The sequence below is a fragment of the Falco peregrinus genome, chromosome 10 (assembly GCF_023634155.1).
Source record: "Falco peregrinus isolate bFalPer1 chromosome 10, bFalPer1.pri, whole genome shotgun sequence".
Lineage (NCBI taxonomy): Eukaryota > Metazoa > Chordata > Aves > Falconiformes > Falconidae > Falco > Falco peregrinus.
The window spans coordinates 24239096-24264846 of record NC_073730.1 but is presented as its reverse complement, the minus strand read 5'-3'; the positions used below and the strand labels follow the sequence as shown (position 1 = coordinate 24264846).

Below are 25751 nucleotides of genomic sequence, written 5' to 3'. Positions count from 1 at the left end.
AGACCAGAATTTTTACAGTTCAGTGTCATATCAATGTCCTACTTTGAAAACAATCTTAATAAGCTGATGAACTTGTGTTCATCTCTAAACTTTTGCTTTTGGTTGCTGGTAACTGAATTACCCTTTTCCACCCTATGTGTCAGTTTGAGCAATAGGTAACAAGACTTCCTCCTGGGAGGAGACAGGATGCCTTCTGGGCTTGAATATCTTTCCTGTTCCTAACTTATATGTATGTAAATTAAAAAATATTGATTTTGGATGGTAGCTCTTGAGATACAAAGATAACCTAAAATGGTGTTTTCATTGTATGATCCCATCTGATACAACACATAGGATGAGCCATATGATGGGACTGGGGTTAGGTCTCCTCCCCAGCTTCTGGCATCTTTCTTCCAGCTTTGTTTGAGAAGATAAACAGTGATGCTGACAGGTTACATATGTGAAGGCATTCACATTGCCTTAAGATATCCTCACCTGATGAATTCAGGGCCGTCCAAGAAATTAAAAGAGACTCCCTTGGCTCCTGCATTAGACTTTTCTGTTTTCTTTTAAAAAAAAAAAAAAAAAAAAGCTTCTTTCACATTACACGCTGTCTTTCAGAAAAAAAAAAAGTTTCTTCCATTTTTTAATGGGGAGAATTTGCTGCTGGATTTCAGGTAGAGGCACATCCTGTGCCTCCACTGCCCTCTGTCCTTGAGAAGAGTTACAAAGGTGCTGGTCTACAGCAAACTTGCTGCTGCAGAATGAGTGCACAGTAGGTAAGTGCTTCATGTCTGCTAACCAAGTAGTAAATCATTATTTTCTTCTGAATCTTGCTATCAAGGCCATTACAAAAGCAGAGTGGGAATTCCCAGCCAAAAGCAGCCATTTTGGTTGGTAGCTAAAAAGATCCTACAGACATCAAAAAATAAATGAAGTTCCCTGCTCCAGTTACAGCAACAGCCATAGATCTTCAAAGAGGTCACAGGTGTGGAAGTTGGAGGACTCTTAATGGAGACTAAGATAAAAAGGCATTATTTTTTAAAGCCTTGAATGTAAGTTTCTGATCTGAAGAGTGGTGAGTGATGCAATTGCTTGGAGGTATCTTTGGCTTTGCCTGGAGCATGCTAACAAGCAATCAAAATGCTTGCCCACAGCCAAACTGTTCTTTCCCTTTCCACTCTTTAGAATAATAAAAGCATTACACACAAACCCCACTGTTAATGCAACATGTGGGTGAAGTTCCAGGCTATTGTGTATAAAACTCAGTCTTAATTCCAGCAGTAATTATAACTTGTTCCTCTTTCCCCTCTTGTATGGTGACATCGCAGGAAGTGATGCAAAGTTCTCTGTGCATGCGTTAACTTAGGCTGAGTGTAGGAACGGTGTCTATCTAATTTTTTGATTATATTTTTTTCACTTCTTGTCAGTCTCAGCTGTAATACTCTGCAGTTGGAAACTTTCAGCATTTATGTTTTGTCTGTCTTCTGTTAGGAGCTGGGTCTACTGCTCATGGATATTTTGCTTCTTTTCTGTTTATAATGCGATCTAACATTTGTTTTCCTCTATCTCTTGAGGCTGATTTTGTTCAAATTGGAAATTTCCTTGCAACATGTTTCCTCATCTTCTAGTTTGCAGTTTTTGAGGCCATCGGCAGTTTAGGCTACAAGGTCCTGCCCTTGTCCATACTTAGCATAGAAAATGCCATTAAAAATGAATCATTTGCTGCCAGCTATCTGCGGTAACCTTGATATCTCCTGTTTGAACGGAAGGGATCCAGCAATTATTGCTGAATATGAAAGAGTTTTTAGCATTGTCTTTTGTGTGCAGGGTGTGAGAAAGTCTAAGGCTTTTTATTTATGCTGGTATATTACACCATATAATTGTATCCATCTTTTGATCTGTGGTATGAATTAGTTCCATTGAAAACATGTTTTCTATTTTTAAATTGGTTGTCTTGAACTCAGTTCTTGAAACATTCTGCTTTTTGGTCTTGGTTTTGTGTAGATTTTCCATATTGTGCTGGGTTCAATATAATTGTTGACATGCTAGTTTTGAGGGTTTTTTCTTTACTATTTTTTTCTCTATTTTATATGAATCTCTTGATGTTTTATGTTACAGTGCTGCGTTTATCCAGATTGAATATGTAAGTTATCTCATAATATGTGAGCATTTCACAGTTTGGAAACGTTTGATGGTGAAGTGCCATTAGCCAGTGTTATAGAAAAGGAGAGCAGAGATCTGGAGGTCTTAAGTGCCGTGTTTCCATACTTGATTTGACTGAACACTCAGTGTTCCATGATAGCTAGACTGGAAGCCCAGGGCTCCATCCATGGTCAGTAGGACCAAAGAAACATCTTCTTGAAACTAGATCATAGGTAGAATGATCTCTGCAGAACCTCATTTTTCTCCATTGATCAGCAGCCAAGTCTAAATTCTGAACTTGAGCGCGTAAATTGAAAATTGGAGGTTAAGTGGGATTACAGAGGCCCAAGTGACTCTTCCAAGGAGTGTCATGTTCTTCTCTTTTCTGTGACTCCTGTGATGCTCAGAAAAAACTGTAAGCTGTGCTGCCTGCAAGCTAGGTCTGCTGTACCTGCACCTGGGTAGCACTGTAGTGTTTTCTTGTGTTCCCCAACCCAAAGTAATTTGTTGTTCTCTTTTATTATGCTTGATGGTATTTTCACCTGGTCTGTTCAGCAGCTTCTGTGGTAGAGCCCTGGTCTGTAACAAGGGCTTCTCTGTGTCATAAAAGTAGTAAACAAAATGGCACATACCAAGTTTGGCAGAGCAGGAAAATGCCAGAAATTCCAAGCATTTGTTTCATGTCCCATCCATTAGATGGTCCTCCTTGAGTTAAGACCCTTTCCGTGTCCTTCCTGTGGTTGTAATGGGTGTTGAGTGTGCATTTGTGCATGTGTTTTTCTGCCTTTGCAAGTGGTTCTGCTTGGGGTGTGTGCTTGCTGGGTTTTTTTAATCAGTTCATGTTGATTCTTATCATCTGTTTGTATAATAGTTTGGGGTTGATGTAATCATTGTTACATGTAGTTTATTAAGAAATGTATATGTGTGTGTACTTAGGTGTTTGCATAATTCATGAAGTCAAGTATGTTCACATACCCCTTGTTAGCACATGAGTGCATGTAGTAAGTACGTACTTCTCTTTGTATCAGTGGCTCATTGGGAAAGGTGCACTTTATTTATTTGGCATGTATATATGTACAAAACCCACAAGCTCTACCATTTATTTTCTTTCTTCTACACCCACCCTAAAAACGTAAAGAAAAACACACACTTCTGCTAGGGTTCTAGGATAGTTTATTTTTTCATTCAGCCATTAGTTTATTCGTTCAGGAGTTGTACACTGGAAAAAAAGTGCATCCATTAGACAGTGAGGGCTTTATTGGGGGGGGGGGGGGGGGGGGGGCTGTGTTTCAAAGGGGAGGCTGTCAAGTCCCAAAAGAGCCTTTCATGGTGTATTCTCAGCATGCTTCTGAGGCCACTGCTCTGCTCATCAGGAGGAGAGGCAGAAATGTGGGCTTTACAGAGCAACTGTGTGTTTCACTGGTCCCTGCGCTCACTGACGTTTATTTACATATTGGGAGAGTAAATGGGTAGAACAGATGGCAACCAGACATTTGGTGGTTCTGTTCCCGTATGCTCCTCAGGGGTCTTGCATTCAGTTTTTGCAAAAAGCTTGTCTTATAGTGAGGAGAAAAAACCCAGGAGCCGGTTCACAACCATGAAATGCTTGTTGGATTTTTGTTATAGTGACAGATTAAAGCATTTAGTAAAATGTGAAATAATTACAAGGTTTGTTTTACAAGTCTAGATACTTGTTCCTTAGGATAAATCCATTGGTCTGTCTGTTTCTCTCTTTTTATTATTATTTCTTATTTCCACCACTGGAGTGAATGCATTTAGATTTGAAGCTGGTGATCTCTTCCTTCTACAAACTGAGTTTGAAAAGTACAGGTCTGTTTATGTGCGCCTTGGATACCTTTTGGCCTTTTGTGCAAATACTGTAACTCAGTTGTCCTCTTGTAAAAATAAAATATCTGAAAATTTTGCAGGCTTTCCCAGGATATTTAATATATATTTCTTCACTATTTACAGTTATGAAGCTGGAGATTTACTTCCATACCAAGTTGAATTTTTTCTTACTTTCTTTGTACACACTGGAACGTTGGAGCAGGGCAGCTTGCTTTAGTGGTTTAGGTTGTTTAGTTTGGGGGTGGGGTGGGGGTGGTGTCCCAATATGTGCATGTTGTTTGTTTTAAGGAAGTGATAATTAAAGCACTTCTGGGCAAAACTGTAATATAAAATACACATTTTGAAAATACGTTAAAAGGGGTGATGCAAGTCAGGTTTTGAATGTGTAAAATTCTCAACTTGCACATTGTTCCTTCCTGTAAAGCAGCCAGGTGTTTCTCAGTAAAGTGGGGAGAAATCAAATGGAAACTGAAGAGCTTGACCTTTTGCACAGCATGCCAAATCAGCAGTTCTAACGGTTTGTGATGTGATGAATTCCAATGACTTATTGGTAAACACAAGAAATTGGCTAGCATTTGTAGGAGAACCTGTCAAATAATGTACATACCAGACCTCAGTTAGTCTTACCTACAGTGTGGAATCTGCTAGTATTAGATAGTCTGTAAAGCAAACCTTTCTATAATAAGTCTTTCTGTTAAAAAAGGTCAATGCTAAACTGGTTCGCTTTTAATGAAAAAGTAGAATTACTGATCCTCCATGAGTTAATACTGGTTTTACCAAGTATTTTCTCGTGCCTATCGTTATTTAATAATGTCTTTTAAAAAGACAAAACTAAGAAGCCATGTCATGCTCTGCAGGGGGACTTACCACAGTAGATGGTAGCACAAAAAGTGAAAATGGTAAATGTCAAGAAAGAAACACTATCTTCTTTAGAAGGTTGATCATTAACAAAAAATAAAGTGGAAACTTGCTGCTTTTCTGTAGGCCATGCTGCACAAATATTATGTTAGGATTAGTTTAAATGAAGATAATTGCTGAACTAGTAGATTTTTGGCAGTATATTCCACAACCCACGTGAAATACAGAAAATTGTTTCTAAGTAAGAGTATATTGATAGTGTGCATGGTTAATGAAGCTGCTAGGTCTCGCTCAATATGTGACAATGTTTCTGTGATATATGCACAGTTCTCTTAAATACTTTGTGAGGCACTTTGGAATCCTTTGAGATCAAAATTAAATAGGACCTAACTTCCTCTTTTTTTCTTTTTCTTTTTTTTTTTTTTTCTTTAATATGGTCTTGCTGGTTTTAGGAAATGTATTTCTAAACTGAGCCCACCATCGCAGTGCAATTACTGAGTAAATCACATCCTAGATAGTCTTTGCTTTTTTTTCCCTCCAGTAAAATAACATAGTTTAAATATCTTTTCCAGCGGTTTGTAGCCAGATGCAAAGTCAGCTAAAAAAGATTTCTTCAGAAAGATTTCTTTTCTACATCATTATGTAACTAAAAGTAGCAGTTGTAAATACTGCAGAATTTCATGGCAGTCTTGAAAGCCGTGGCTTCTGTGTCCAGGTTCCTTCCCTTAGGAGCAGATGATGGCAGTTTAGATGGTCACATATTCTTTATAGTCCAGAGCTGGATAAGCATTAACTAAATAACTAATTTAGTAACAGCAGGACTCAAGAAAAGTGAACTGGCGAAACCCAGTAACGATTTTCGGAAAAGTATGGACCCTGTGTTTTTTAAAGTAAAAACCAAATAAAATTAATTTTTTTAAAAAAAGGAAAAAGTTATGAGTGGTTTTGTTGTTGAGTCCTCAAATGCTAATCCATATGTGGTCATTTGTATCTCTGAAAGGGTTTGGGTTTTTTTTTTTCTTCTTTGACAGACGGATGTCTTGGTGTTGAGCTGCGATCTGATCACAGATGTTGATTTATATAAAGTTGTGGATCTCTTTCGGACACATGATGCTACTCTCTCCATGCTGATGAAGAAAACTCATGAACCCACAGAAATGGTACCAGGACAGAAAGGGAAAAAAAAGCCAGGTATGTAGATAGGAATACATACATTTATTTATTAATAAATTATAGTGAAACCACTGGTATGTATGATATGTTTAGTTATCAGTCCCAGAGCGAAAGAAATAAAAAAGCTACAGATACCCTATTTTTCCTTAGATTCCCTGGTGGGGGTGTGACTTCTTTTTTTCCAGCTCAGAATTAAGTATTAGACTCGTGTAATCTTGCAGGCTCTGATCCAAAGCTCACAAGAGTTAAGGGAAAAGCTCCAGGTGACTTCAGTGAGTTTTGGATCAAACCCTAAATTTTTGTTACATATGAACATTAAAACCGTTAGGTTTTTCAAGAGTGCTAAGCATCAGCCAAATTGTAGCTGGGAATTCTACCACTTACTGTAGGGACCAGCATTAGGTGAGTAACAAATACTTCTAGAAACTCTCCCCTCTTGTGGTATGTACTGAATTACTCTTCTGAGATCACATGCAGGAGCCTTTTGCTAGGCAAAATTCCCACTGATTTCAAGGACTTGGTTAGATGCTTATCTTGTCCCTCTTACCATAATATCTTAGTACCTTGTAATCTTCAGTGTATCTATTCTCACAACACTGCTGTAAGGCAGGGCAGGGCTATTATCCCCATTTTACTTATATGCTAAAAGTACTAAATACCATACAGTTATTCCCATACCATACCTCACATTTTCTTTTAATGATATCTGTTAAATTGCTGAGGCTTGATTATTGCCAGCTTAGTGGGTCCTGGTCCATGATTAAAGCTCAGAGGCATTACAGTAATATGAATAAGAAAGCATAGCTTCAAACTGTTTGAGAGGGGAGTGAAATGCAAGCCAACAGTTGGACTACGTGTGTGTCTGAAAGTGGAGGAAATGTGTTTTTAAAAGAAAGCTGCTTAGACTCTGCATGAAAAGATTTTCTGGAGCAAAGTGTAAGGTTAGTAGGGCTGAAAGCATTTAGGACTTGGACTCTCAAACAGCTCTGAATCCTCTATTTTTGAAAAAGCAATCTAAGTGATAATGGCACATAAAACATTGTCAAGAGCACTACTACAGCCACAGAGTTGAGCTTTCAGGAGTTATAAACTAGTGGGTTGGTGGTTAAACATCATAGAGCTGCCCAGTATGTGAGCTCTGAGCACAGAGCGAGGATGAGGAGGTCTATGAGGATAAACAAGATCATCTGAAGATTCTTCACAATTGTAAAGACATCAGGTTGCACATACATTCTTAATTCACTTAGTTTTTAATGTCTGTGTGCTTGACTTCCGTAGCATAACTCTTCCTATGTGACTTGTTAAAATTTGTGTGTGATTTCTCAGATCTGTGAAAGACGAAACTTGAAAACATTAAAATTCCATTATGTGGAAGTGATTTGACACCCACAGTGTCTTTCTGTGGGTCTTGATGCTAAGGTCTCCTACTCAAAACTACTCAGCTTGAGCTGTCATGGATAGCACTAGTAAGTTGTTCTCTATGAACTGCCTTGGATGAGACATGAACTCTACCAGACCTTTCTCAATCATTTGCTGAAAACAGGGGAGTGCCAAGACAGGAATTCAGCGTTTTTCTCCAGGTTCTGGAGAGGGGCAGTACGTTTTAGGGAGTATCAGACCCTCCTGCCTTTCATTTCTACTTGACTGAATGCGTCCTGTTGCTGTCAGCGTAGTCCTAGCTCATCCCTATTTCTTTTCCCATGCTGGCTTCTTGCCACCACCAGCCTCCATTCTTATTCTTTGCTAAGTCTTGGGCTTCAAGGATCTTTGTCAAGAGTCCAGCATCTCTTTCTCTTATATTACTCTTTTCTTTCACTACCAGTCCCATTCCCTGTTCCGCTTCTGACTTCTCATCTCAACCTGCTTCATTTATTTGCCAATAATCACCCTTTTTCCTTCTCTTCTGATTCCTGTCTCTGTGGTCCAGTGTCCTTTCACAGGCAGTCCCAATTTCTACCAGTTTTCAGGGACTGCTTTCCCCCCTCCTTCCAGCTTGTTTTGCAGAGTCCTCATTTTTATGCTTTTCTTTCCTCTCACCCTTGTGAGCTTATGAGTTTTATTTCCTTGTAAAAAACAGGTTGCAAAAACAGCACATCAAGCTTTTTCCCCTGGAGCAGTCATCACAGCGTGGCTGTGGAGTCTCATGGCTTGTGTGCTTTGCTTGTACCACCTCATGGTTACAGAAGACCTTATATGTCACCTGCTGTTTGATCAGTTCTAGGAACTGAGGAATTGAAACAACCTTTCTTTAAGAATAACGTGCAAAAAAAATTTGCAGCAAAAGTAAAAGTCTTGAAAGAGCACATGAAACTGCAGTTTTTCAAAGATTTATAGTGGAGTCAGATGGCAAAAAGTACACTCCTGATACACAGGTTAGCAGCGCTTACTGAATGTCATGCTGCTTCTCTGAAGAAGTGGAATACCAGAGCTTTTCAAGGGAAGGGCCACCTAACCATTTAAGCTTATGCTAAACACTTTTTTTTTTTTTTCTTTAGCCTTAGAAGCAGCTGAACTGTTTTCACTGAATTTTCCAAGCGTTCCTCTTAAGCCAGGCACCTGGCATTGGAAATTTCATTCCAAACAGTTAAATGTGATGAAGCTTATAAGCAACTGAGGACAAGATACTAACATGGAATGTGCTAGGCAGCTTTTCATAGTATGTGGCATTATCAGCGCCTTCTCTAAATGTGACATATACATGCTTCTATGTACTTGCACTGTACTGTTCAAGTGTTCGAAATGGATCCTTAGTCCTGACAAGCCACTAGATACATCTGCAGCTTTATTTATTGTTTCACGGTTCCTACAAATTCATTCACTTTTTGAGAAGGAGCAAGACTTTTATTTCACATGTGTCATGGAATCTGATATAAAGTTGTTGCTTTTGCAATATTATTGAACATTCAAGAACTGTGATAGAAGGAACAGTTTTTAAATTAACATGAATTTCAGTGTTAAGCAGTTATCAATTCATACTGGTGGTTTCTTGAAATGCTTGACATTACTCAGCTGCAAGTTGCAGAGTGAAGTTCATTGGTTTTTATATTTTTTTATGTTGACAATAATAATCTCATTGGCTTTTTTAATTGATTAATAAGAGGCATGGCAATAAAAGATAAAAAGGCAGAGTGCTAGTGAATGTTAGTAACCCAAATAAACAGAGTGTCAGGAGTTCAGACACCCAGAATGGAGCCATGTGCTTAAAGATGACCTGCAAGGGACTGAGTGGAAAAGAGTGTCTGAACCTTTCTGTGTATAAAGAAGGGCAGAAAAGATGGGGATGGTGACTCTTGTCTGCTTGTTTTTCTTGTCTTGAAAGCAGCAGGCATGTCATCACTGGTATTCCCTGTGTTTGCCAGAAGACCTCTTGGTGGTCTTGCAGGCTGCATCGTGTGAATTCTCTCCCTTTAATTGAAAGGGTGGGGATAGTGAATCTTTAACAAAGGTGTCTTTTTCGCAAGTGTCAATTAATTACATTTGATTAAAAAGCATTTTAGAAAATCTGACTGAAAATTATTTCTTCTCATCTCTGAATTGCTCAACTTCCATTCTTTTGTGTTGTCATGATTTCTTTAGGTCTTTAAAGCCCTTAAAATTGGTGGGGATCTAATTTCTAAGGTAATTAATAAATGGCAATAGCTATGTCAGATCCTTATTTATCTGTTGTGAGGAGGAAAACCACATCCTGCATTCCATTTTTATACTTTAAACAATTTTGTAGTTACCATCACTGCAGCCTTAATGTTTTTTTCTCATACTTATCTTGCAGTGAGTTTGTAAACAAGTTGTGTTTGTCGTTCTGCTTATTTACTCCTTAGTAATTAATGCCAGTATGATTTGAAACAGCACTCGTGTATCTCTGAGTATGACTGATTTTAGTCATAAGTTTCGTTTTTTCTAAATTACAAAAGTCATGCTGTTTATTGCCAGCATACAGGGAAAAACCTGACCTGGCATCTGCTACAAAAAAAAAAAAAAAAAAAAAAAATAGTGCTCCCACAGGGTTTTGCTGTCTGTTTCTCACCTATCCACACAAGTGAGAGAAACCGGTTTGGTGGCATGTACCATGTACCTGCTCTTGTTGTCATCAAGTTTCCTTTTTTCCTTTTTTCTTATTACGTAGAGCTTTGCTATAGCAGTGTAATATGTTGTGTTACTGTGGGAACAGTCAGAAATGGGCAGCCGAGACCTGAACTTTGAGAGAAGTAGCTTGATGGAGGAAAACTTGTCACTGTTGTGTTTCTAGCCTGTCAGGAGATCCCAGTTAGGTGGCAGTGGCAATGATTGATTAGTCCCTACTCTCAAACTTCATCACCCCTCCTTCGCATGAGTTTCAGCACTGCTTTCAAGACTTATTTCTGAATTCTTACAGCAAGTGAGCTTTATCCTAAACGTACTTAATTTCTTATAAAGTTACATGTTCAGGCCTATTTTTGTACTTCTTTGCTGTATTATTAATTTCTGAGAAGGGATGGGGGGGATTCGTAAAGAGGGTATGTTTGATCACTTGGATCAAAGACTCCCAATAGGAGAACTTTCAACAGGTGCGTAGATTTGACTCTATTTTGATAGCTATTGCTATAGTAACTCTGAAGGAAAAGGTAAAATAAAAAATGGGGCTGAACTGGGGAAAATGGGGTTAAAATAGTTTGGCTGAGAAAAGATCTTAGAGAATTAACTACTTAAAGAGCATGCTGTTACTCCAGTGTGGTTAAAAGCTTAGAACTTAGGAGATTGAGTATTTGCCAGTTTGGCCCAAAATAATAGTATTTAGTGGGAGAAAAGAAGGTTTTGTTCAAAGTGTACCATGGCATTCTTGTACAGTCTGTGTTCCTGTAATGATGGTTGCCACCAGAGTGATGGCTTATACTACAAAGTGCAAGTTACAATAAGCTCCCACCACTGCATTCAGATGTTGTGGAAAACTGTTCAAAAACAAGTGCTTTACATGTCAGTAGACCAAAGTCACTATTGATACACAGTCAGTGATTGCAGGAGGTGGGAATTGCCCCAATAATATATGTGACTATGAGGTATTCTCTTGGGTGGCGGTTTTATAAATAGGTCTTTAAAGCAAGTTAACCCACCCAGAAACATCAGCGGTAGGAGTGTTAGAATCTATACTTTTATGTGTTTTTGTGTATGTGATTTAAGTTTTCTATTGCTATCAGTATTTATTTGAAATAGGAGATCAGTTGTAAAGTAGTTATGTCTTAACTGAAATAATAATCCTCTCCAGACCACCTGATTCTAATGAGTGATTTACGATGGGGAAGAAGCAGTTGGACTTTGAAGAACTCTCTGCTTGCCTTGGGTTTGTTGTTGTGTAAATTCAGGTAGCAGTTTTTAAAAAGAGAGAGAGACAGAAGGAAAGCACAGCTCAACATGGGAGTGTTGCGTGTCAGGACTTGTAGTTGGCATTTTCATAAAAAGGATGCAAAAAGCTTGCAGGGCCAGAGTTGTGAATGTTATGCTGTGTATCAACTACCCTGACTGAAAAGAAGTTAATAAATATTGTGGGTAACTTTCGTAAATTCACTGATTTGCTGGGTTAGTCTGAAACCTAGTATTTCATATTTCGGGGGTGGTTGGTGGTCCCATTTGTCTTTCCAGCCTGCATTAAGACAGGGTTATATAATGATTGTGTTTGATTTTCTACTTCAGTGGAGCAGCGTGACTTCATTGGAGTGGATGACACAGGAAAAAGATTGCTCTTCATGGCTAATGAAGCTGACTTGGATGAAGAACTTGTCATTAAAAGATCCATCCTTCAGAAGTAAGCTTATGAGTCCTTGTTACAGAAGCTGAACGTGGGATGGGGGAAAATAGCTGTGTACTAGGAGTGATGGTTAAAGACCAAGTAGGATGTGAGAAGGGAGGAGGAAAAGCAGCTTCTGCAATATTCAGGGAGCAGTATTTTATTATTCATTACATCATTACAACCAGCTGATAGGCTTGTCTGATACCTTTATTGTGAAAAATTCCAGGGACAGAAAAGGAATGGGTGCAAAGGTAACTCCTTGAAATGAAGCCAGTATTATAGCTCAGATAACAGTTTAGATTCAGAAATGGTAGACCTACGTCCATAAATGAAATGCTAGTCTCATTGCAAAGTCCCAAATGGATTTACAGACTATCTGAGCTAGGCCCTCAGGATTTCATGGCACTCTTCTGCATATAAGGTACAGAACCTCAGCTATCTTTGCGGGCCCAAAAGGATTCATTAGAGAATCCATGTTTATATCCACCATTAAACTGCACTGGGGACTTGGATGAACTTATTAAATACGCAAGACTAGCGAGCTTCCTGCACAGTGTAATTCATATCCATTAGTAGAAGAAGGAAAGATGGCTTGTTGCTCTTTACGCTGTTCTCAGCAGTGGTTTTAGTTTTCTCAGACACACGTTGTCTGGCATCTTCTGTAGAAAGCTCTGCTGGCTCCTTGAGAGGCCAGCCTTTGTAGTCTGTCCCAGGCTGACAGACTTTCACCTCTGTGAGATTAGACACCTGTGGGGCAGCCATCTGAGAGCTGGGAAATTCATCCATGTGAACCCTGTCAGTTAAGGATGCGGACATCTGGGGTCTGCTCTCAGATAAATCTCTTCTGTGAAAATGCCTCTGGTGTGTGCTGTAGGCCACAGCTAGGTGTAATCTTTCCTTGAACATCCCGCTACCAGATGCGAGGGAGGTGCTGTATGCCCATGGAAAGATGAATGCTCTTCTGCCTAAGTTTAAGGATTACCCTTGAAGGAAGGTAGTCAAGAGTGAGCCTGTTAACTGCTGTGATGGAAAGAGCCTGTCCCAGCACGTTTCCTCCAGTGGGGCTCTCATGGGTTTTTCTTGGGCATGGCAGGGACCAAACTGCAGACAAGCCTTCTGTATGGTTCTATATAGGCTGATCTGCGTAGTGTAGGAAGTTCAGCACTGTTGCATTCGGTGGTTTTGCACAAACAAAGGCTAATAGATCTATGTAGGGCTAGAGAGGAATATTTTTATCTGTTGTTAGTCATGGGCTTGTCTTTATGGTTTTCTCCTAGCACTAGCATGGCTGTGGTATAACAACTTAGAAATTGCTGTAACATGTGTGATCTTAGTTGACCTCTGATTTTACAGGTTCATCTAACCAGAGGATTCTCATTCCTGTTACCCTATAGCTAAATTAATCAGGCTTTATCCTGCAGGCCAAATGTTGCTTTTAGGAACACCTGTTCAGTTACATTGTCTTCAGCAGATCTTCTTGAGCATAACTGTTTTGTGTTTGGTAAATGTAGTGTTGGTGATATACAGATGGGATAAAAATCTGTGTCTCCCTGTCTTTCTTAGATTTCCATATGCACAGCTATGAAAGGTAATGTAAAGTGTTAGCTACCCTTCAAGTAAAGCCCATAAATGATATGGTAGTCTGGAAGCACAAGGAGAAAAGATCTGCTAAGTGTTAAAAAGAAGGGCAAAAAATTAAGATGCTTTGAAGCATCACGCAGAAGCATTGGGCCAGTATCCACCTGGGTGAGCCTCTGACATCTGGAACTGCTTGCTGTGGGTACTTGTGCGCTCTCTCTGTTTTACAGCTGCCATCTTGGAGAAGCTCTGAGGGAAGCAAAACAGTATATGGAAATTGTCAAGTATTTTCAGATGAGGCAATTTCAGGGTAGCAACAACTGTGGGAGCTCTAGGAAGACAAAGTGTTGGCAGCTAATGATGTTTTAACCACTGTGTTGTCTAGACCTGCTGAAGCCCTGAGTTTCTCATGTGAGAAACAAAAGCAACACTTAAAATGATCTTTGAAGTCTTCTTTTTTTTTTTTTTTTTTAATACATCATAGTAAAGCAAGGTGGGGGGGGGGGGGAAGCAAGCCCAATCTCGCCATCTTCATGGATAACTGGAAGTGACTGCCTTTCAGCTACCATGTTGGCCGTTTCTTGATCTCTGGACTTTGTTTTGATGAAACAACAGGCTTTGTGGCAAGATGGGAGAATTTCCAGTACACTCATTTGTTCCTCTGTAAAATACAATAGACATCTTGAGGGTGTTTCTTTTGTTTGTTTTGCTTTTAATGGTCCCTTTGAAGGGCTATAGTGGTCTTGTTACATGAACTCTAGAACTCGTTCTGTGCTTGTTCTGCTCTTCAGATCCTTTTCTTTTTCTATTTTCTTTTTTCTCTCCCTTTTTAAGGAGGGAGGTGGAAGGAGGGGACAAGGAGGGAGTGGTGAAAGGAATGGGAAGAGGGAAGATTAACTTTTCTTTAAAGATAGGAATCTTGTTACTGGTAAAAATCTAGATCCCATACAGAAATGGTTCAAAAGACCTTTGGCTTCCCCTCCTCACAGGAGGGAAGTTGTTGACAAAACATCCAAAGCTGTAGAACGCTAATTTAAATCCTTGAAGAAAAACCTTTTTCCTGACCTTTGCCTTCCTCCTATCATTGGATTTCACGCTCTTCACTTTCCTGCCATAAAAGAGCAGCTGGTGGGGAGGGACAAGGGAAAACACACATTCTCCTGAGTACCTGTTGAGTATTAAATATTTATTTGCTCTTGACTCAGGCATTTTGTAATAGAGTGTTTCAGAATGAAACATTTTAATAGGATTTCTAGGTTTGTGGTATAACCTGTTATTCTTATTCTCATTTTGGTTAGGATTTCTTTTCCAGATTTGTTGTTTTGATTTGTTTTGGGGTTTTGTGAGTTGTGGATAGCCATTCTGGTTTTGAGAATGCCTCTCCTTGTTACGCCACAGAAAGGAGTCTGGATTCTGCTCCTCTGGGCAAAGCTTTCCATCCTTCCCCCCACCCCCCCGGTGCTGTTAATCACCCTAATGACAAGTCCCACAGGTAGCATCCTCTCTCCAGTAAACAAGTGCAAAACAGTATCAAATACATCCATCCAGATCCATTCAGGCACGTTTTGGTGTGCATCAGGGTAGGGCAGGAGCCTAATTTATTGGTGGTGCCTAGAGAGACTAATGCTGCTGGGGGAAACATTTTCAAGGAAATGGTTCCCTGTTTGGGTAATGAGAGCTTATAAAAAGCCATGAACAGCCTGCGCATGTCATTCACTTTGGCAAATAGTTGCAAGATGAGATACGAGAATGAAAGAAATACAGTTTGGGGAAGTTTTGAAGCCAACAGGGCCCTTTGAAGAGAAAAAAATAAAGTTATGTGCTCATCCCTGGAGTCTGGTTTTGCTGGTGACATCTCTCTGACTTGGATCTTGACAGGATGAAGGAGTGAGGAAATGATGAGAATTCCATAGCTGCCTCCTTTGCTTTCGGAGGGGGCAAAAGTATTTGTTTTCAAAGCACGATTACAATGGACAGGGAGCCTTTTTGCTCCACCTCTGATATTTACGGTCATGCAAAGTGAGACAGTAAAAGACACCTGTTGGAGCAGGTCTAAATTTGGAGCATTTCCTTTTAAGATCTTGTGGGCTGTGTAAGGGTGAGTTCAGCCTTCGTGGGTGTTCTGTCTGCACAGACGCAGGTGCAGGGCTTCTCCTAGAGAATATGTTAATAAATCACCGTGACAATTCCAGCTACTTATTACCTCATGTGCTTCAGACAGAAAGGAATACCTCATCTATAAATATATACAGTACTAACATTAGTAACCTTGAAGTAACAATACAGATCTGTTTTTAAGATACTTTAATAAAAAGAGGGGGGTAAGATGGGGGAATTTTTCTTCCTTTTACCCTTGCATCATGAGTCTAAAAATGAACTGTGTAGTATAATTTTAAAAGTCGGTGTTGCCAAGTAGGTAGGTAATGGGAGTTCAGGAATAGCTTTGATACACTTGATTTCCTTTCTGTTGCCTTGGGATATTGCCTTTTTTTTTTTTTTTTCTGCTGATAATTTGTTTTAAATAAGTGGATCGTATATAAACACCCTGCAACTTCCTTAGTGTTTCTGTTCTCTGAAACTGCACTCCTTGGGGAATTGGCATCTCTAAAATACTCTGCCACTCGTATGGTGGTTCTTTTGGGGTTTTTTTCATTTAAAATCTACTCTGTGAGAAAGGCTGGGAATGACACAGACATAAGGAGATGTTCCACTGTGTAAAGCATCCTAAACTAGATGATGGGCAGATGTCCTTTTTCAGATCCAGCTGTGCTGATGAAGGGGACCACCACCTCCAGCTTGCCCCAGCTGGGTGTATGATCGAGTGCTTCATAAGCCACATGTGTCAAAATGAGTTTCATTATGTTTAATAGATTAATCAGCAGGACTTTGATAACTTGGTTCTTTATACTTTATGCATTAGGGAGTGGTCCCCACAAGCAGTGCCACTGGCAGGGAAGGGAGGGATGCAATAACCTAACTCCGTAGGAGAATCCTGAGGAGCAACTCAGGACAGACCAGGAGCAAAAACTCTGCTGGGCTCAGCTGTCTACCGGATGAATCTATATGTATTAGCTTTGGTGATGGTCCCATGTTGGAAAAATCAGTAGTTTTCGCTATTAGCAAACCTGTTACTAAGTTTCCTTTTGAATTCAAGTGGTATTTTGAAGAATGCCATGGAAAGATGTTGGGTATATCTTCCCCCCTGCCCGCCCCCCCCCCCGCCATGTGACTTTCAGAGAGTGGTGTGTAGATCTTCATGTCTTTCCTGTTATTTCAGATCTGCTATTGTCACACATAAAAATAAAATTTTTGGACTAGCACCCAGAAAATAAGTCAGGTTCTTTTTGGCTTGTCCATCACAAAAATAGAAATTGTATGTGTTGATTTAGGTAATAAACCTTTTGCAGATGCACAAACCAGAAAAGAATCTGGTTCCCCTTCCCAGAATTGAATTGGTTTCACAGTACTAGTAGGAATTTAGAAAGTTGTAAAAAGTTATTTTACCAGTAAAGCAAGCAGATCTGACTGTGAATCAAAACAGGGGGACTAGGACTATTGAATAAGAGGGTGTGATTTTTACACACTTAACTTCTCAGACTATAATCACACTTTAAAAATGTTGGTGTAGCTTTAATCATACTTCTTTACAAAAGAGGATTTTGCTGAACATATCAGAAAAAGATATTGGCCTCTAAGTTGTTGTTTGAGCCATGAGCTGAGAGTAGATGTTCTCAAGATGCTATTGGAGGTCTTGTGTGCCTGTTTAGAATTTTCTCAGTTCACTAAGAGTAGCTGCTGTAAATAAAAGGCATTAATTTTCTCAGAAAGTTTGCCCTTTTTATTATGAGTTTAAACTTTGCTCAACTTGCTCTGCTTTTTCTGTAAATATATTGGGGATGAGGGTAGCCTTCAGCTTCAGAAACAGAGTATTTTTAAAATGATTTATTATTTCTAACATGGATGTAGTCAAATATAAGGAAAATATTTTAATTTGGTGCTTTTGTATGTTATGCTTGTACAATAAATGTGAACATACTATCAAAGCAGTAAGTGAGACATTGACTTCATATTTTAAAGAACATGCTGCTATTACCGATTTTAATACTCTTGCTTCCACGGGATTTTATTGTGGTTTTCTGCTGCTGTTATTTTGCTCATTCATTGGAGGGGGGTTGAAAGGAATGTACAGCATATCCAGGTCCTGCCATGTCTTGACAGCTTGTACAGGTAAGAGGCATGAGTTTTTGAATCTGGGATATTAGCAGGAACTTCTATTGAATGTAGCTATAGAAAGACTTATTGGCAACAGATTTAATTTTGCTGCAAGATTCTTGCCAGCATTACAGTATGTGTAAGACTAAAAGCAGAGTGTGGTGCTCAGCATTTGGTTTCTAATTGTCAGTAAATGTATGTTGTGCGGATTGTCATTTGTCTTGTCTGTCTGCTGCAGTCTCAGACCAGCACTTAGCCTGGGATTCGGTTTTGCTTTTCAGAGGTTCCGAAGGAGGGAGGGATGACTGTATTGCTTGGACACCCTCGAGTCCATGTGACTTGGTAAATGCAGTGCTCTGGATGAGTCATCAGGTTGGACAACACTGAAGCTGAATCTCATTGTTACTCTGAGCCAGGCTTGGGTCTTGAAAAAGACGACAAATGGTCTGTTTTAGAAAGGTGTCTTAATACTTTAGTACAGTTGCCACTGTGTATTTTTTAGCAATGTTGTGAGTTAATTTGTTTCACAGATTTGATGGGAAATGTAGCCATCACCAGTTGTTTTTGTAACTTATTTTACCCCGATTGATCTAGGTGTAACCTATATGATCTAAAGTTCCTCTGAATGGTTTGGTTAGGGGAGACACACAGAATGATCAATTATTTGCTTTCAGTGTATGTTTTCAGCCATGGTGGGAATTCAGTGTAGCTGCCTGCTGAAATCTTAGCGTTTCAGCTTGTGCCTGGTGATCCCAGAATGACCAGTACGCAACAGAGGGGCACAGACTCCTTATTGTGCAGTTGCGATGGTACAGAGAGGAAAAAAAGCCAAAGGTCAGAGGAGTTATCCCTGCTTGTGTGAGCGCTGTCAGGCTCTCCCCTACCACATGTCCGCCATGTGTTCCTCATCAGCGGGATGTGGAACTCCATGACGCAGAGCAGACTGGAATGCGGAGTTAGTTAACACCCGCCGTTGGGGAATTTATCAGCCAATGTGGAATATGGGGGGGAGGAAACGACCTAGTTTAAAGCAAAGTAAGGGTGAAATGAGGCATGTGACTGTTCCTCTTCAGTTAAAAGGCCTGATTCTGCTTGGGGCTGAGGTCCTGGCTCATGAACCCAGCCAAAGGTTGTGGTTCCCTTACTGTTCTGTATTTCTGGTGGTTTTATTAATCCTGTACATTGTCATGCCTAGCAGTGGGCTGGAGGGAAATACCCTTGGGATTTTTGCAAGGAACCATTCATCCAGTTTATTCTAAGAAACCTGGGCTTTGAAGAGCCTTTCTTTCATCCTGGTCATTGAGATCCCAAATCACTAACTTGCAGGGATACATAAAAGTGATAGCCTCTCCATTAAAATTAGCTACACTTGCTATCAGCTGAGCTGTAGTTGCATAATATTTTTAGTGCTGATTTATTACACTTACTTCATGGCTACTGTGAACTCTAACCTGGATGATTTACTGTAATGTTTAGCACTGCTAAGAATATTGTGGAAGTCCTAATGGAAGGAGTCAGAATACACAGTTAGCTGGTTGAAGGTATATGTGGGCCCACAATTCTTATCGGGATCATGTTCTGCTTTACTTGCAGCAAATATATATCTTTCAAAATGTTTCCATTCATTCAGAATACAATGCTGAATTCCCTCTTGAATAGCCGTAGTGTGGTTCTCCCCAAACAGCATTGTGCTGGCAGTTTCTGGAATTACACAGGAAATGAAGAGCATAGCAAACTTTCCTTTCTCTTGCTAAGACACGCTCCCCGGGAGTTCTTCCAGTAGATCAAGTAAATAGCAGAGATCTATTCCTAAGGGCAGCATGTCCTCTATGTTTCTGCTTTGAGAAATCCTAATTTTCTCTGGCTTTAAATCCTTCCTTTCTTCATCAAATTTATTGCACCATTTCCCCAGCTAGAGAAGATTAGATAGAGATTCTTTTTACAAGCAGTAAAACTTTTTATCCACTTGTCTTAGAGATTTCTTACAGGACTCTATGTAGGATATACTCTGTTAAGAGGAGGTAGTTCTTAGATCTTGATATGTGAACTGGCAATGCAGAATGCTTTATCTTGCACAATTACTCATTCTAAGTGTAACTTACATGTACCTGCATATTAGCTGGCAACAACTGCTGGTATTATTTGGGTCGATCATCATGAAATTGTGTAACCTTTTAAACAGACCTGTTGGTGGGAGGGGGTGAGTGGAGGCTGAAGATTTTGAAAAATCTGGGTCAGACAATATAGAGAGATTTTAAAGGGGAGCAATTTAGGGCCTTCAGACAGAAAAAAAATTGGCTGACGGACTTTAATTAAACTCCAAGGGTTGGAAGCAAACCAGTAAGAAAGCAAGGGAAATTTAAGTTAAAGCTCAGCTTCTAGTTTTTCTGCATATAAATCTTCCAGCAGCTGGTGATATTTGCAAGAGCACAAGAGACTGTCTTTCAGTATTTCCTTTGATATTTGCCCCCCCTTTGCTTTATTATTCCCAAGGACTAACATTAAATATCATTTCAGAGGCCATGTGTGTCCCTAACTTCTCTGTCCCATCTCTGTGGTACGTGTGTTCATACATGTATACATATATGTGTAATATATTTTGTTCACTAACGCATTGGTACAGCATTTGTAGAACTAGGTGTAATTTTTTTGTTGTTTTTTTCCCAAAACGAGCTACATCATTTCTGAATATACCTCTGAAATTCCCACTTCTGTGACTTTGAGCCTTAGCCAGGTAGAATAGTAATAACAGAATCACAGCCAGCAGTGCCATAAATTTCAACTAAAGTATCAGGCAAGAAGTCTGATTTCTGTTTGTACTGTTGTTAGAGATATTTATGCAGGGCAAGTCTTTCAGCAAGTGTGATTATTTTCAGAGAGGCCCTCTCTCCACTCTTGCATTAGAATGTGCTGGGGATGTGTGCAGGGAATGGCACCTGATGAACAGCAGCCGGACAGAAGGAATAAAATCCCTTGGGAATGAGACTTTTCTTTATGGCCGTTTTTCACTTCTAAGGCCACTTGAAAAATATTGTTCTTCAGGTAGATCTCCTTCGTAGATCCCTGGGTTAGCATTTGGGTGCTTGCCATTTTCCCAGACCAAGAAGCTACTGAAGACTTAAGCTCTTCCAGTAGAAAAAGGTTGCAGGCACCTATTTTGCAGCAGCAGACACTATTGAAAGAATAATGGACCCTTCCCACGTTCAACTCCATTCTTGCACTTGGTCCTAGACCTCTGGAGCCACTGTGCTAGCAAATGATTACATTCTGGTTCTCTTCTGTAACTCTTCTAAACAAAATGTTGAGACATTGATTTATAGAATTTAGATTCTTTTGTTGTCAGTGTAGCTAAAAGTAGCCTCTGGCTATTGAGGGGATAGATCAGTGAGACACATTAGTGCTTGCTGGTTATGCTTTTCTATATCTTACCCTTTGAGGAAATAGTATATTTTTAAGATTTAAGGAATAAGTCTCTTGCATGTGTTTGGTTTAGATGTACCCCATGACAGTGTAGCTCTAGAATGTAGGTTTCTGTGTGTTTTCTGATTTACATTATTATATGAAGAAAGCAACCAGAAGAAAAGTAGTCCGGCATTTTTTTTGCTATGCCCTTTGATGTTTGTCAACTGAAAATAAGGGACTGTGATACTACGGATGTTATGTAGATTCCAGGCTTTCATAATGTGACAGGGATAACCTCATGCCTGGGGTGAAACATTGACTTCTCATGTCCTGGGCAACTATTGACTTAAAGGGTTTGCAGAAAAGTTCTCCGACCTTACTTCTCAGTAATCTATTCTTGTCTTTGGAAAAACCCAAAGTGTTAATCTTTTTGATGGTTGTAAAGGACCCTTGAAATAAGCAACGTTTGTATTTACAGAGGAAGAGTTTTCTTGTTCTACAGGTGATCTAGTGCTGGATAGGGTAAAATTTAACATGTGAATTGATGGGCTATCACCTGTTTACATTAAGAATGTTGTGTAATTAATATAGAAAGAGATCTCCCTTCTTTGTGGTCTTGAGAAGTCCACTTAATGTTTGTCTCTCATACTTTCTTCACTTTTTAAAATTAACACAATATTACTGTTCTGTCTCATAAGGGCATAACCCATGAATGTTTATGTCAGTAGTGTAAATGTAGAATGCTGCTCTGAGTACAGGGTATTTAATTATTAACTTTCCTATATTTAGAGTCAGAATAGTTACTTGTTAAAATGACCTGCAGGAAGCAGCTGATCTAACACATACAGCATGAGCTACAGATCGTGTTTAAACCTGGATTTTTAGTTTCAGCACTTTTATTTCTTCATGTCAGATGCCAGTAGTATTTAAAGGTATTATTGTATAGTTTATTGTGTGTTAACATTGTTGTGTGCTGCTATTCTTATCACTCCACTGTCTCTGATTTCTTACCACTGTACTAATTCTCGTTTTTCATACAAAAGCACTGGTCGTACAATGAAAAATGAAATATGTTTTCTTTTGCATTAACAAGCCACTACTCCTGAGCGTACATGATCAGATTTGTAGATGGGCATTCCTTGCGTGCGCATGAACTGGTTTTACAAATGCTGGCTCGAGTCTGGCACAGCTTATTGCAGTGCACCTGAGCTAACATGCGAGTGCTGCTGGGGCCAGGCTGGGCTGGCAGTGATATAGCTGGGAAGACAGAGCAGCTCCTGAGCTAGCAAGTGGGGGCTCAGGGCACACTGTGGAAGTGCCAGAAGGACTCAGAAGGAGCCAGTTCTGGTGCAGAAACAGCAGTGTCATCTGGGCTTTCTTGGGTCCATATTACTCTGGATAAAGGAGAAAAAGCAATGTTCATGTTTCTTTAGTCCTTGCATTTGTTCGCTGCTCTCCACTTCCAGTTTGGCCACCTGAGGGCCAAAAAAAATTAAATTCTGGAATAAGAATTGTGTTTTTGTTACCCATATGTACAGCTTTGGTCAGCACTTTCAGGTTCCAGCAAAATGCAAATATCATACAGGAGTATAATCTTCTATAGTTCTTCAAATAGCTTACTTTTCACAGTAGAAAAGTAATTACCTTTTAGAAGGTGATCATTCCAAAGACTAACTGCTTCCATTTCTCCTAAACAGTTTAAAAGCATGACAACTATCTTTTGCAAATGATCTGCTGTAAAACATATGAGTTGATTGGGCTGCTGTGTGTGAGCGGCTTCTTCATTTTTTAATGACAATTTTTTCCATAAAGAAGAGTTAGTTTTCTGAATGACAGGTTATGGTAATAAACCAAGGTAATACTGCTCTGCTAAATAGTGGCTTTATAAAGATATGATGAACCTGTAAGTCAAGAGTGCCACAAACAGCAGAAATGCCAAATACCAGAGCTGAAGCACAGTTGAGTAACCTGCTGCAAAAGAGTCTGTCACTTTACCTGTTCCTTCATTTCTGTGTTTTGAATTTGTAACTGATTGATTTACCATCTCGAGGACAGTGGATGCAACAATATGAACTTGTACATATGAGAATGGTGTGTGGATACAAGGATATGAACTTGTGCATCTCTGAGAAAGATATCTAGTACTGAGCATGCATCTTTGAGTGACTGAAAGCTCATAGCAGACTGCAGCACAACAACGCAAAGGCTGGTTTTGCTTTGATGCTCTTTCTGTCCTTTGAGTTCTTAATTTTTCCTAAACAAAAACACGTGTCTACAGTGGAGGTGACTTGCAGATTCCATTCAGGACTTCTGGAAGGCTTCAGTCTCTTGCCTGCCACATGCCTGCATACCTGCTGATGATTTTGGCTCCTCCTGCAATTACAGTAAGAAGACTGGCCATAAATGTTAATTAAAGTCTCAATGGAAGTACCCAGGTCTTGGGTATCTTAGGATACTGCTGTTTCCTAAGGTTTCCAGATATGTTGACATGTAGCTGATGAGTGTTTTTCATCATTGGTCATTGCCTGAAAATTTACTGTATGGTGAAGAGGTGAAAGCTGAACCAAGCTATTCAGTATCCAAACACTTGAAATTAATGGGGATTATGGGAAGCTGTGCTGCACTGTAGTGATTTGAGGCCACAACCAATTTTGTGCTGTGCGCATGGGAGAGTCGAGGACAACTTCAGTGTGCAAAAGTGGAAGACATTGGGGCCCTGTCTTTGCAAAGGCTGATCAGATTTCTGAGTGTAAGTTTGCTGGTCCAAATTGTTGATCCCTGCTTGCTGCAGGCTGAGTAGAGCATGGGTATGGAAAATTAGACGAAGTTATGAGGAGAAAAAACGATGAGCCTCAGAAGCATTCCTTACAGATTGGCACTGACTTGAACTTGCATGTTGTCTCTAGAAGTGGATAATAGCTTCTTACACTCTTGGTTAAATACTTGTTCCCAAAATTCTGGGATGTTTTGGCTTTTAAGCCTAACGTGAAGAAGGACAAGCAGCCGAAGCCTGCACTAATGTGGATCAAAATAAAGTAGAAAAAAAGTGTATGAGAACTACTAAATTCTTAGTAGTCTTGCTTGTCACCTTAAGGAAAAATGTCCCCCTCCCTGCCATTGTTTGTGCCCTGAAGAGAATCCAGTGTTCACATATCTGAGGAACTAATTCGTCATCCAGTTGAATAGTAAGACCCAAAATTGAGATTAGCAGTTATCAAAAAGTAAGAAGCAAGTGCTCTGCTGTTACTTTATAATTCTGTGATTACTTGCTAAGCTGAGATTTTTGCCAGTCACATTTTTTTTTTATGATTTCTGAGTACTGTTCATTAATGTAGTTATTTTAGTGCTGAATGACAGCATGTTTTTATGCACTGCTGTCACTTCTAGCTTCATTTCGAAAGGAGAGGTGATTCTTCTTGCCAGAAGTGGAACTGTTCTGCAGTATGGTTTGTACTTCCAGAAGTTCCTTCAGGGCTTCAGTTTGTATCTGATTTTTGGCTGGTTTGCAAGAATATATGATCCAATCGATCCAGTCACATTTTTTAATTGAAAACATACGTAGTTTGTAGATATTAAAAAAGGATCATTTGCATGTAAGGAAGAGCCCATGAAAGCGTGTTTTGAGAATTCTTACCTGCACCTGGGCATAGAAAAAGTTTAGGAAACTATTTTGTGTGTGTCCGTGGTGTATTTGTTTCTTTTTTATCAGTGTACGTCAGAGGTCTGAATACGAATAAAGCATGCTATGCAGGCTAATTAAATCAATGCCTCTGTGGAAGAACTTAGTTTCTGGAATTGCTGTTGTAAATCTGAGATGTAAACAAAAACCTAGTTATTTTTATATCATTTCCCTTTGCCTCGTGTACATGATTCTGGAAGTTGGAGAGTTATATGTTTATGCCGCTTTTTATAGCAGAATATTTGCGTGGCTGAATTTTTATTGAAGCATAATTCCTGGTTTCCTTAAAGCTGAGCAAGGCTACTGTACAGTGGTAACGCGCATTAATTTGTGTTGCTGTGAAAGGCTTTTCAATTTAAAGCTGTCAAGGCAGCAGATTGTCTTCAAGTGTTTCTTCATTAAGAGTTGCTTGCCACTTTTGCAGAGATGGCTGCTTTAGCCACAGCATGTAAATCAGGAGATTCACCTGAAAGAAGGATGTGCAAAGAACAGCATTTAGGCCATGGAATCTTACTGTCCCTCCTTCTCCTGCCCCTACATACCTGGCAATGATGCTGGTACCACGGCATTTTATTCTGTGTTATTTCACCTTTGTGCTGAGATGAGCAGTCTCCAGAGGCTCCTTTTATCTGAGGTTGGCTTTAGTTTGTTCTTTTTCGTTGGTTTGTAGCTTCCTGATAGACTATGAGCTCATTGTGCTGGTTCCTTTGAAACATGGAATGCAAAGATGCTACCTGTCCTAAAAGTTGGAAGTCTAAATGGACTTTACTGTTATAGATATAGCCCTTGCTCCCACTAAATATGGAATTCCAGCTCTTCAGAATAAACCTATTTTCTAGTGAATTCAAATACACTAAAAATCTACTATTTGTGAGGAGTGCGGCTTCCGTGGTGTGAATAATCAGACTCAGTTCTTCTGTTGAAGTGCAAAAATTCCCTTTTGTTTATTAGCAAATTATTTTGAGAGCAGAGCCCAGAAGCATGGGACTTCTAGAAGTAAACTAGTCTTTTAAAGCTTCCTGTTCGTTTTGGTTGTGCTTATTGCTTCTTACCTCTCTCTGATTTATTTTATTTTTTTTTTAACTATTCTCTGCAAAAGCGACCATTGTAGACTTG

At 39.5% G+C, this 25751-nt stretch overlaps 1 protein-coding gene across 2 annotated transcripts in view; it reads left to right on the top strand.

The window, feature by feature from the left end:
* The window catches only part of EIF2B3 (eukaryotic translation initiation factor 2B subunit gamma), a 102272-nt gene that overhangs the window by 13891 nt on the left and 62630 nt on the right, over positions 1 to 25751 (top strand). For both annotated transcript variants that reach the window (XM_055815647.1, XM_055815646.1), the window contains exons 4-5: positions 5862 to 6021; positions 11668 to 11779. In XM_055815647.1, coding sequence (XP_055671622.1) covers positions 5862 to 6021; positions 11668 to 11779 — 272 coding nt within the window. The remainder of the gene's footprint in view (positions 1 to 5861; positions 6022 to 11667; positions 11780 to 25751) is intronic.